Below are 14,266 nucleotides of genomic sequence, written 5' to 3'. Positions count from 1 at the left end.
GCCAGAGATTTGGCCGAATTTAACTGTATTCTTCAATTCGTCATTTTTTAGTGTAAATATGTTTAAATACAGTCGAATACATTCAAATACAGCCAAAACAAAATGATAAACAAACACTGAAATACAACGAAAATAAAAGGATTATCAGTATATAAATATAATGAACACTACAACATAAGGCATCTATAGCTACGAAATCTTAGCTATGAATTTAAAAATCGTGGCTAGTACCTAATAATAGCTACAAAATTTTGAGTTCCGTGGCTATCTACAAATTCATAAAACTTCTTAGCCACAAAATTAAATTGACAAAGCTAATTCCTCATTTTTGCTATAATTGCTAACAATCGTGGCAATAAACACCTAAATAGCTACAACTTTATGCTATAAAAAAGTTCCGTAGCTAATTCTTACTTTTTGCCACGAGCTTAAACTCACTGTAGCGATAATTAACATTTTAGCCACATAAATTATTTGAAACAAAATGTTGTAGCTAAATAAATGTTTAGCTTCAAGATAAAAAAAATTGTGGAAATAGTTAAACGATATAGCCACAAAAATTTAGCTATGATAAATTTTTTGTAGCTAATTATTAATTTTTGTCATGAATTGAAATTTACTGTAGTAATACTAACTTTTTGGCCCAATAAATTATTTGAAACAACATATTGTAGGTAAAATAAATATTTTTTCTTCAAGTTATAAAAAATTATGGCAATAGTCCAATGATATAGCCACAAACTTTCTTGTTGTAATAAAACTTCGTAGCAAATTATTAATTTTTTGCCACGAGTTAAAACTTGTTGTAGCAATAATAACCTTTTAGCCACAACAAAATTATTTAAAATAAAATATTATAGCTAAAGAAATGTTTTTGCGTTGAGTACTAAAAAATCGTGGAAACACTTCGCTTAATAGCTATAATCATCAGTTCCAAGTTTTGATTCGATGTCTTCAATAGTATCATCAGCTAGGGTAACATTAGTGCTGATAATATCAAGATTATAAATTTAAAAAATAAACATTATCTAATTAATGTGTGAATAATTAGATAAGGAAACGCAAACACTTGATAGTTTAGGTAGAAAACTCATAAAAACGTGATACTTGAGGTGTGTTTTTGATCATTAGCTCTTAAATTTTTCATGACTTGACACTTCTTGTAGTAGTATTAACCTTTTAGCCACAATAAGTTATTAAAAACAAAATTGTAGCTAAATAAATATTTTTACTTCGAGTACTAAAAAGTTGTTGCAGTAGTTTCCTCAACAACTACAACTATTTGGCACATGACAAAATGGTATAATCACAGATTTATTATTATGATAAAATTTCATAGATAATCATTGTTCTTAATGAGTAATTGAAATTTATTGCAGCAATAGTAATATTTTAATCACATTAAACAATTTTTTTTTGTGCAGTTGAAGTTACCATAAAATAGTACAACATAATCACTATAATTAGTTGTAATAAATTTTTATAGTGAGATAAAAGAGTTATAGTATGTATCTAGATGTGGTTTCTAAGAGATTTCTACATTCTGATAGTATAAATGCTTACATAAACACATTCTTATATGATACCATGAAATCAAATGTTCATCGATACTTGATGAATTTTTTACAGACATATCTGTAAGTTTCAAATATAATTTGAATAAATAGTAATTCTATCTAATAAACTTTGATTAAGTAATTATATCGAATTTATAATACAAACTTCACTAAACCTCATTCAAGTTCATCTCGACTAAGTGCTTCGAGAATTATTATTTGACTCGAACCTATTCAATCGGGATAATTCATTTATCGATCTAGTGTAATTAGCAGGGGCGGAGCTAGCTTATCTATTGCGGGTCCAAACCTAGTAGCTTTCTCCAAATTCTGTATTCGTATTAAAAAATTTATTAAATATGTACAAATTATTAATTTAGAACCCAATAACTTTAAAGACAAGAATTCCGAACGTATAAATTTGGATCCTGGCTCCGCCTCTGGTAATTAGGTGTTGATCGTTTTATTTGATTTAATTTCACATGGTCTTATTGTAAGTTTCAAATATAATCTAAATAAATAGTTAGATTATATCTAATTAAATTTAATTGAGTACTTATATTGGATTTAAATAAAAATTCACTAAGGCTCGCTCAAACTTCATTCTGAACTAGTGCTTCAAGAATTTTTATTTAGACTTAGGCCTCTATTATTGAAACAATACCTTACACAAATTTAATGTAATTAGACATTCATGTATAGTTCGATTTAATTTAATTTTACGGAATCTTACTTGTATTTGTAAGTTATAAATATAATTTATTGTCTAAATATCTTAGCCCAACTCAAGCTTCTTCTTGATCTAGTGCTTCGAGAGTCATGCGTATGCAAACCCGTGCAATTTAATAACAAATCTATCGGGACAATAACTTAATTTATTATTTGCTACTAATTCAATTACTTAATAACTATTGAAAATTTAGTGATAATTAGCTATATTAAGGATTAATAATTAATATAGCTAATATAGAAGTGAATATATATAATAATTTATACCAAATAAGTCAGATGTGTTCATGGTGTGGTTAAAAATTGATCCAAATTAAAAATCGTACCAAATTAATTTTATTTTGGTTTTGGTTTGGTTTTTAACTAAATTTTAAAAACCCGATAATAATTGGTTTGATATGGTTTTATTAAAAAAAATAAATTACACACACACAAACAATATATTAACTTTTATAAATAATTTTGAATACTATGTATACTTTTTCATGAAAATTTTATTTTCTAATAGATTAATTGACTTTACACAATCGTAATACGAAACTCAATTATTCAAAGAAACAACTATGACACCTATATCTTTTTGTATTTCTTATAAGCTTTATTCACTTGATTAAACTCCCTTGTGTTGTAGTGGAAATACATAACTCTTTCGTGTATTTAAAGGATTTACTCCACTCTGTTTTTATGATATATGTATTTCCCTGTATTTAAAAAAAGGAAATACAGCCGAAACCACATAAAAGGTAGCTACAGTTTGTAATTACAAACTTGTAGCTATATATTGTTAGGAGCTTATAAAAGGTAGTTGTTTATGTAAGTTTCCCATTTAATTTTTCTGTTTATGTAAGTTTCCCATTTAATTTTTTACCATCACGCTTCTATAAATGAATTTCACCCATGGCACTTGAATATTTATATCTTTAGCCTTTTTATTTCAGGGTCGATTTTTTACTAAGTTGATCGACAACAGTTTCATAGTAAATCTGATATAGTATTCTGAAAACTATTACAATAACTTGCTATAATCGATTAAATTGAAATTCTTTATACTATTAATGCATGCAACTAATTAAAAAGTCCCATATGAAATGGTCCAAGCAGAAATGTTTTCCACCTTGTCCAGTTCTTGCAAGAGGTGGAAAAAAAAATCAGAAGAATAAACAGATCTAAACCCACCAAAACACCAATGAGTAACAATAATTGCTCATTAAATACATCAAAGATCTTCATTAGTAAGCATCAGGTGAAATAAATACAAGTCCAATAATTGAACAACATTAGAATTACTGCTAATAGTTAACATCAACAGACCAACAAGTCAAATTCATTACATAAATTTTCAGCCCCATTTAGCTAAATCCTTAGTATTTGGTGCAATCTGTAGGCAAAAAGGAGACTTTGTTGGCCACAAGATCATATCCAATTAGGAAATTGGCCTGCGCCAAGTTTCCAAAAATAGCAACATCCTCTGCTGACACTATTGTAAGACAAACCAAACCTTCCTCCACTTGTGCAAACGTGCTCAAAGGCGACAACTCTAAATCCGCATTTGTAAAATGTGCTACAATCGTTGGAGCATCGATAGTACCATTCTCAGACTCGTAGCATAGACCAAATGTTCCGGAAGGATCGTCCTTCATAGTAGCATTGATCACATCCACCAATGTTGATTCCAAACTCACATAAAAATCGTTAGGGAGAAGCGTTAACGTCGTGCCAGAATCAATTATAATGTTACCTTGATCTTCACTGGCAAAATGAGAAATTTTAGAAGATTTGAATTCCAACGTCTTATTCCCGACACTGACACCTTCCAAATTTAGATAGTAGAACGTAGACGAGTCCTTTTTTATCAAGGGAGTTGAAACGACGTTAGGGCCCGACACGGTAGCACTACTGCCAAAGTTGATGTGACTGCTGGCGAAACTGACATTTCTGATGGAGTTGGGATTAAACAATAAGAGAATTTTCCATTGATTTGTTTATCCAATTGGTTGATTATTGAGACTTCACCACCACCTAGGCCAATAATACCAGAAGTATAGTTCTTAAACGTGCCACTATTGTCATGACCGCAACCAAAGACAATGTTAGGAATGTCAATGTTGTTGCCAGAAGTAGAAGGAAGCGTGAATTTTTCAAAAGCAAGGTCACCAATAGTGTATGATTGATCACCATAACCCATTTGATATTGGCAAATATTTCCTCTCAGACAAGAAGAAGCCCCAATTGATGTACATTCTTCAATGTCACAACCCACGATTTTGTAAGTAGAGCTTTTATTTGAATCGAAAAGAGGCGCTGATTGTTGGAAACAATCAATGCAAGGCTTGCATTGCATCCATGTTAAGTCACTTCCTGTATCAACTATGGCTAGAATTTCCACCGGTGGTGTTCCAATGGAAATTTTCATGAGGTATTCTCCTGGAATTGGAGAAATATCCGATTGAATTGTGTTGTTAGTAGCAAGGGAATTTTTCTTGAAGAAAGAAGCCCGTGAAAATGATCGATGGAAGGCGTTTCGAAGGCGGTTTGATGGAGTGATTGATGGGTTGTAGAAAGGTGAAAGAGGAGAATCACGGTGAATAAGATCAAGAGTAAAGTCATTTCCACCATGATGGCTTATTAATCTGCGACAAGAAATCAAAGAAAGATTAAAGAAAATTAAAAAGACTAATGTAGGAAAACGAGTGCTAGCTTTTGTATTCATTTTCATGACTATAGGGTTACGTTCTATGAGAGTCGATGCGCTTTTTAAGAATGATGAGAAATGATGAAGAAAAAATCTTGTGATTAGTACCATTTTATAGTTAAAAAATAGAGAGTGGGAATGCACGCAAGAATGTAGAAAGTCAAGGGAATTATGGGATTTGGGGGAATGTATATTAACTTGGAAAAATGATAATGATACCAAATGCAGGGTAAGAAGTGAAGCATGTTTGAAGTTAGTTGAATGAGGAGTTTCACTTTCCATCGAATTAATACGAGAATTTAATTTAAAAGACCACATCCAAGAGGATTCATATATTTCCCACCTTTTCCATTAACACCGTGTATAATACATGAATTACTTTTCTAGGCATTAATGTTTAGCTTTTGTTAATTAATAACAACACATATTATTGAGATATAAAATTCTCGCGTGGAAAAGATACATCAATTACTAGTTACTACTGTCCGGTTTACAGTATGACTCGATTGAAATATGTATACTTTTCTTTTGGTATTGATTTTAGGTGCTAAAGCAGATTTTTATAAATAAGACTGTTACGTGGAAACAGCCTCTCGTAGAAATGCAACGTAAGACTGCGTACATTAGACCCTTGTGGTCCGGTCTTTCTCTGGACCCCGCGCATAGTGGGAGCTTAGTGCACCGTGCTGTTTTTTTTTTTTTTTTTTTTTTTTTTTTGTATTTGGATAGAAGTGTTGAAGCGGATAATAAACAATTAGTGTGTTTGGTAAAAATGTGCTAATAAATACTTTTTCTTTTAAATGACAAAAATACTCTTACAGTTATTAACAAAAATATAAAATTTAAAAGTGTTTTTGCATAAAAATGACGAATGACGGAAATGGAATAGAGAGACACTAAAAGGTTATGTTTTCGCAAGAGTGTTTCGGAGGTTATAATAGGTAATAGGAATAAAATCGTAAAAGGTAAGGTCAATCTAGAAGTACTTAATTATAAGATGTAAAACCATACATTGGAGGTAACCGACTTATGACCCTTGCCTGATTTTGACTTATAAGCACTTTTGGTATTTATTAACCACGTAAAAATTCAAAAAATACGTACAAGCTAAGCAATTTATAAACTTAGTCAAACACTCTCATAGCCTCAACCAAGTCTCAGAGACCGATAAGTAAACTAGGGCTGGGCCAAACAGTCTCAATCTTAAATGGGTAGAAAATATCCTAACCAAAATTTGCACACTATTAGCTATGTTAGGTTGGGCAGACCACTCATGAGCCAAACTCGTTTTGACGACTCTACTCAATCTCTGCAAATTCAAATGCTACTTCGCAGAAGAAATTGCACGTTTTCTCCTTTAAATGGGTAGGTCTATAATTTTTTTCTTTCAAATGGGCTGGTCTTTGATTTTTGCCTTTTAGCAACCGAACTTATTTAATTTTTATAAGGGTATAAATTTTTTTTGGGCAAAATCCATATGGGGCATAGCATGTGAAATATTATGATGCGAAAAGATAAATCTATACCCTATAAAAAAGTTATTTTTTATGGGGGCAAAAACTAAAGATCGAGACAAAAGAGGGGCATACGTGCCAATGACCCTACTTCGCCTTGATCATATTATGGAGTCGCCATGGGGGATAACTATACATTAACTATACTAACTTCCGTATTATAACCAAAATTTAGAGTCAGTAGATTCAAAATAAATGTGATAAAAAAAACAGAATCAGGATTTGATCTTTATGAATTCAAGTTCTAGATTTTACTAATGTTCATTTGATTTACTGGGTTCAAAATCAATTATTTCTACTTAGTAAAAAATTTAACACATGATGGGTTCGAATGAGTTGTTTTTTTTTTTTTTTACACATAAAATAAGTTGAACTCTACACCGCCCATCTATCTGATTCGCTTTGTGGATCTCGAAATTGGATTGTGATAATTTTCTTACAAATTCATCATTGACGATTCATAACTTAATTATATTTAGCACAAAAAATTTATACAAGTCAAAAAGCGCAATACAACATCTCTAATTAGTCATACCTATTGAAATCATATTAATACAACTTACACATGGCTCATCTTAATGGCATATGACTGGTATAAGGAATGAAATTGATGGGATCATAAAAGTTTATCCACACGATGTTTACACCAAATCAATAAAAGACAAGATATGTGCTTTACCTACACATATTTTTACATAATCATAGTTAAATAATATGTATTTTTAGTTTAAACTAAAAATCCATCTATTTGATTTAATGTAAATATCGAATGCTGGGAATTATTTACCAAAAAGCAGTAATATGGTGATACTCCAAAATAAAATTTATGGATGTATTAGGAATTTTACTCCAAAACAAAAGTTGAATGTTTTAAAGTCAAAACTTTAATCGCTTAATGCTTCCTTATAATCTACTTATTTTAAGTATTTTTATGGTAATGATTGACTTTTTACAGCTTGTAGATAGTTAGAATTATATGAAATTGTACCCAAAAGATTTGATTTTAGCAATCAGCATGTTGCAAATGAAACTTTCATATTTACTAATTTATTCTTCACGGAATTAATCAGATCTTAACTGGGGATTATATTTTCCTTATTTGTTAAATAAATTATCAAAATCCATAGTCGTATTCTCTAATTAGTGTGAAAGGTATCTACCTTAAAATTTTGGGTGATACTGAATTAAATGTTTATATCGAACACTCTATCAATAAGGTAAAAAATCAATTAAATTTTGACATTCTTTTAAAAATTGGCTCAGGATCAATATATAAACTGGGTTGATATGATTGTTTTTCTAAATTTAGAATTATTACTAAAAATTATAGAAAATTGATCATCTACTATTTTATAGGATCAAGATTAAGGGTATGCTTTCTTTCTATCAAATTGTATTTCTGATGAGGTCTTGGTCTAGTCTCCCTCCACATTTTTTGCTTGTTCTTTTTTATTTTATCAATAAAAATCAACACATCTCTTGGTCATGTTAATTAAAAGGAAAAGATAACTCTTTTTTTGTATCAACTGATTAGACGCAGTGACGGAGCCAGGATTTTCACTAAGGGGGTTTAAAATATGAAGTTTACATACACGAAGAAACTAAAAGGGGTTCAACATCTATTATATATACATAAAAAATAATTTTAACTATGTGTAAATAGTGTAAGTATATGCCGAAGGGGGTCGGATGAAATCCTAGGCCCTTCTTTGCTCCGCCCTGGATCAAAAGCCAATTATGTATTAAAGTAATCATATTGTACATCAGCCAGTATAATAGTAGTATCTTTTTTCACATTGGAAGTAGCTTAACCGATTGTCATGTTGTATTTTTTTTTTTTAGAGAAAAGATAAATAGTATAAATTCCTAGAAATCAATGCTTACCATTACACACGGTATTAATGGAAAATATGGTAAAAGGAAAAGATTTTATTAAATGAATATTTTTGATATAGTCTCTTAATTACATTCGTGTCTTGTATGGAAAGTGCAAACTCTTCATGCATTCAACTTTCAAAAATAAAACGACTCACTTCCTACTCTGCATTTGGTATTTTCTTAAGTATTTTTCCAAATTAATATATATTCCCCCAAATCCCTTATTTCCTTCGATTTTCCATATTGGCACATGCATTCCCACTCTCTTAATTTTACCTATAAAATGATACTAATCACAAGCTAATTTTCTTCATCAACACTCATAAACCCTATAGTCATGAAGATGAATACTAAAGTTAGCAGTCTTTTTCCTACATTAGTCTTTTTAGCTTTCTTTCATCTTTCTTTTGTTTCTTGTAGAAAAATAATAAGCAATGTTGGTGAAGATGGCTTCACTCTTGATTTTATCCACCGGGATTCTTCTCGTTCACCTTTCTACAGCCCATCAAACACTCAATCAAACCGCCTTCGAAATGCCTTCCATCGATCAGTTTCACGTGCTTCTTTTTTCAGTAAAAATTCCCTTGCTACTACCAACACAATCCAATCGGATATTTATCCAATCCCGGGAGAATACCTCATGAAACTCTCCATTGGAACTCCACCAGTGGAAATTCTAGCCATAGCCGACACTGGCAGTGACTTAACATGGACGCAATGCAAGCCTTGCATTAATTGTTTCAAACAAACAGCGCCTCTTTTTGATTCCAGAAAAAGCTCTACTTATAAAACCGTAGGTTGTGACACTAAAGAATGTGCATCAACTGGTTATTCTTGTGTGAGAGGAAATGTTTGTGAATATCAAATGAATTATGGTGATGCATCACACACTGTTGGTGACCTTGCTTTTGAAAAATTCACTTTTCCTTCTACTTCTGGCAAAAATGTATCAATTCCTCTCGTTGCCTTTGGTTGCGGTCATGACAATGGTGGAACATTTATGAAGTATACTTCTGGCATTATTGGCTTAGGGGGTGGTGAAGTTTCAATTATCAACCAATTGAAGAAACAAATCAATGGGAAATTCTCTTATTGTTTGATCCCATTGCAATCATCAAATTCCAATTTCACAAGTCACATCAACTTTGGGAGTAGTGCCATCGTGTCTGGCAATAATGTAGTTTCAACTCCTTTGATAAAAAAGGAATCATCCACGTTCTACTATCTAAATTTGGAAGGTGTCAGTGTCGGCAATAAGACATTGGAATTCAAATCTTCTAAAATTGGTTCTTCCTCTGTTGGTGTTGGTGGTGATGAAGGTAACATTATAATTGATTCTGGCACGACGTTAACAATGTTGCCTAACGATATTTACTTGAATTTGGAATCGATGTTGGTTGATTCAATCAGTGCTACTAAGAAGGACGATCCATCAGGGACTTTTGGTCTATGTTACGAGTCTGAGAATGGTACTATCGATGCTCCAACTATTGTTGCACATTTTACAAATGCGGATTTAGAGTTGGCGCCTTCGAGTACCTTTGCGGAAGTGGAGGAAGGTTTGGTTTGTTTGACAATAGTGCCAGCACAGGAAATTGCTATTTTTGGAAACTTGGCACAAGGGAATTTCCTAATTGGATATGATCTTGTGGCTAACAAAGTCTCCTTTAAGCCTACAGATTGCACTAAGTACTGAGGATTAATTAGCTAATTTTCTGGATTAAATGGGGTTGAAAGTTATGCAATGAATTTGGCTTTAGCTAACTAGAGTTATTTTTTTCCTTCTTCATTGTTAGTCTTTTGCTTTAATGTTATTAGCAGTTATTCAAATGCTGTTGATCAATTCTTGATGAGTACTTATCTTTAATTAAATCTGATGCTTAACAAATATTAAATATTATGTCCTTTCCTTGTTTATTTTTCTGAAAACTGACCAGCTTCTTTAAGTTTACACCAACATGTAGATTTATCACTGAATGCCTTTTTTTTTTTTTTTTTTAATTTAAAGGCACCTTCAGGGTGCGCGGGGGGGGGGGGGGGGGGGGGTACCGCTTGACCCCTACCTTGTATATTAATAACCAAAAGAAGAATACATGCGGTCGAGGTATGAAGTGCCTAACCTCATATACAGTTTGTAAAGTAAAAGACATTCCCTTTGCTTCAATTCTTGCTAACACTGAATGCAATTTTAATGATATGCTTGTTCAACTATTATACATATAATCATATTTTCAAATTACTTTTATATATCAGAAGTGACATAACATATAATAATTGATTTCTAATCTAGATCTTGGAATTTCATTAAGCAATATATATTTCCATTATGTGCGTTATAAAGTTAGGCACATTCTCACACTTGTCATCCAAAAAACCATTGGGTTCAATCTGAGTTACTCAAATTCAGATAGATGTGTGTGCATTGTTATGTACCAATTGCTACTTGGACAAATTGAATATATGTCTAGCATCATAATAAAAAAAAAAATTAATGCAAAATTATAGTTTGCTTCATTTATGCGTTCACGGATACACAATCGATTTAAGCTTAATTGTGTTATTGTTTCCATACACATAATAAATCTATAGGGTGATAGCCTGATAGGGGGTTACTTTGGCGTATGCCTCAGGAAGCTTGAGAAAAATTACGTAGGTTTACCATTTACATATAGCGAGGAAAAAGTAGAGATAAACACAAAATGATTAATTGGATGTGTATTCTAGGAAAATTAAGGCGTTGAAGTGAATAGTAGATAAAGGATCATTCAAGGGGGTCAAAGGCTTTTTTAAATATATTTTGAGAATCATTACTCCCTGCTTTCGTTTAGATTTTCAAAGTGAGTGTAAAGCTTCTTGTGCTATAACAGTGTTATTAGTAGCCCTACATCCGAGAAAGCTGCATTGAATGGGACTGATGACTTTAGGTAGCAGAGAGTGGATACGATTAACTGGGATCTTGGTAATGGTTGTCTTATATATGGTGTTACAAAGGCTTATAGGCATGTATTGAGTAAAATTCTAGGGTTCTTAACCTTAGGAATTAAGGAGATATAGGTAGTGTTGATGTCCTCGGAATTTTAGAATTAGTAAAAGCGTCAAACTTGCATTACTGTAGTGTTTTTGAAAGAAAATAGTGTGTCAGCTATCCAGGCACAGGAGCTTTCAAAGGCTTGAACGACATAATGGTGTTGTAAACCTCAGAATTTATCAGTGGCTTGATAATGGTAAGTTGATCTTCTAAGGTGAGACAGTACGGGAATATTGTAGGAGTTTGTGTTGGACAAGATATAAGTTAAGTACGTGGAGTAGAGTTCGTCAAGGTTGGGTAATAATAACATATTGAATATTGTCCAGAAAACAAATTCAGTTCCTATTGGGTCATGAAGGCTTAGGATACGGTTATGACAACGACGTTGAATGGTTGATAAGTGAAATTTTTTGTGTCTGCGTCTCCATCCGTTAGCTATTGAACGCATTATTTGAGTTTCCAAATTCTTCTTCATGTTTTAGAATTAAACTAAAATCATTTATCAGAAGTTTTTTTTTTTTTTTTCAGATTACATATAATGAAAACTATTTTTATGATATGGATCCATGTTTTGGAGGCCAAGTAAACGTGCCAGAAGTCATTATTTTTACAAAAAATATTTTCAAAGGAATGCTTATTCCACTAAGTGACGTTTTTGGGTAATTAAGTGCAAAACTAGGGTAATGATTAACATAAAAGGACTTGTGCTACTCATGGTAATCAAGCATATACCCAATTGGATTGGGATTTGCTATTTTCCATGGGCAAAATTCCATCAAGTTTATGTTATGAAACTAAACTTCTACCCCAAGTAATTCTAATCCTTAACCAAATAGGAAAAATGGCGATTTGACTAATTTGCCTCTCAAAGATATTTTTCGTTTAATTAGTTATATAAACATTTTCTAAAGTTCCTTCACAAGAAAAACATCACACGTATATGAATACACCAACATTTGAAGTGCAAGATGATTACATAAAAGAGAAACAAAATCATAGAGAATTCATCGGTATATACAAGGAGTATATATCTAAGATGTCAATTCCTTTTGCCAATTAGTAATTAGTAATTCTAATCCTTAACCATAGAGATGTTTATTTAGGAATTAAACTTCTACCCCAATTAGTAATTCTAATCCTTAACCAAATAGGAAAAGGTTTATAGATGATGTTATATAAAGGGTTCATAGCGAGCATTATGAGTAGTACACCAAACCAACACACAGAGTACACATATAAAGTAAGAAATCCTGAATTACCAGACACAAACTTGGAAGAACACTTTTATTATGGCACCCGAGTTCCAGAAGAACACCATGTCAGTGCCCATGGAGCTCGAAAGTGGAGACGTTCAAGAAAACTTTGACGATGATGGACGCGAAAAAAGAACAGGGACTTTGTTGACTGCGAGTGCACATATTATCACTGCTGCTATTGGTTCTGGAGTGCTATCTCTAGCATGGGCAATAGCACAATTAGGATGGGTGGCTGGTCCTGCTGTTCTCTTCACTTTTTCTTTCATCACTTACTTCACTTCTACATTTCTCGCGGACTGTTATCGTTCTCCGGGCCCTGTTCTGGTGAGAGAAACTATACTTACATGGACGTCGTCTGCTCTCACTTAGGAGGTGTGAAGGTGACACTCTGTGAAATTGCACAATATGCTAACCTTGTCGGAGTTACCATTGGATAAACAATAACAACATCTATTAGTATGGTGGTTGTACAGAGGTCAAATTGTTTTCACAAAAATGGACATGAAGCTAGCTGCTCAATTGAGAGTTACCCATATATGATCATATTTGCAGTGATTCAAATAATTCTTAGCCAAATACCAAACTTCCACAAGCTCTCGTGACTATCAATTCTTGCTGTTGTTATGTCTTTTGCTTACGCTTCTATAGGTCTTGGACTCTCTATAGCCAAAGTTGCAGGTGTGGGGAACCATGTAAAGACAAGCCTAGCAGGGGTGGTAGTTGGGGTTGATGTATCTGAATCACAAAAAGTATGGAAAAGCTTCCAAGCCATTGGAGATATTGCATTTGCCTATGCTTATTCCACCGTTCTCATTGAAATACAGGGCACACTGAGATCATCACCTCCAGAAAATAAGGTAATGAAGAGAGCATCACTAGCTGGAGTTTCTACCACAACCTTGTTCTATATACTATATGGTACCATTGGCTATGCAGCCTTTGGAAACAAAGCTCCAGGAAATTTCCTAACTGGTTTTGGTTTCTATGAACCCTTTTGGCTTATTGACTTCGCCAACGTCTGCATTGTCGTCCACCTTATTGGAGCTTACTAGGTTTTCTGCCAACCATTATATGGGTTTGTGGAGGCTCAATGCAACCAGCGATGGCCAGACAGCAAATTCATCAACTCTGAACACGTTGTGCAAGTTCCATGCTGTGGCGCTACTTACAACATCAGCTTGTTCGGGTTGGTATGGAGAACAACATATGTTGTAGTGACAACCGTGATTGCCATGATATTCCCATTCTTCAATGACTTCTTGGGTTTGATCGGTGCAGCATCATTCTATCCATTATCTGTCCACTTCCCAATAGAGAGGCACATTGCCCAGAGAAAGATACCAAAGTATTCTTTCCCATGGGTATGGCTGAAAATATTGAGCTGGGTTGTCACACCCCTACCAGGAGTATGACCGGCTCCGACTCGTAGGCCGGGAACCACCTGACTCATCCGTGACTTTGAACATTATAAACCATAACTCAAAGAATATCTGCACGCAGAAAAGGCCCAACATAGGAATATCTGCTCATTCAGCACATATGTACATATGCAGACCGACAAGGTCGCCGCAACATAATGTATTTCATAAGCCGGCAAGGCTAAAAGTAAAGTA

General features: G+C 33.0%; 1 protein-coding gene and 2 pseudogenes across 1 annotated transcript; 2 read left to right on the top strand and 1 right to left on the bottom strand.

Annotated features, from left to right (window-relative positions):
- Positions 1-3,646: 3,646 nt before the first annotated feature.
- LOC132612233 (aspartic proteinase CDR1-like) lies at positions 3,647-4,995 on the bottom strand (annotated as a pseudogene).
- Positions 4,996-8,706: 3,711 nt separating this feature from the next.
- LOC132612339 (aspartic proteinase CDR1-like) lies at positions 8,707-10,207 on the top strand. The gene has a single exon (XM_060326624.1). The coding sequence runs from the start codon at positions 8,707-8,709 to the stop codon at positions 10,063-10,065; it is 1,359 nt and encodes a 452-aa protein (XP_060182607.1). The 3' UTR covers positions 10,066-10,207.
- Positions 10,208-12,686: 2,479 nt separating this feature from the next.
- LOC132612232 (amino acid permease 6-like) lies at positions 12,687-14,065 on the top strand (annotated as a pseudogene).
- Positions 14,066-14,266: the final 201 nt, after the last annotated feature.

Source organism: Lycium barbarum, chromosome 9 (assembly GCF_019175385.1).
Source record: "Lycium barbarum isolate Lr01 chromosome 9, ASM1917538v2, whole genome shotgun sequence".
Lineage (NCBI taxonomy): Eukaryota > Viridiplantae > Streptophyta > Magnoliopsida > Solanales > Solanaceae > Lycium > Lycium barbarum.
The sequence above is the reverse complement of the archived record's forward strand: the minus strand, read 5'-3'. Positions and strand labels throughout refer to the sequence as shown.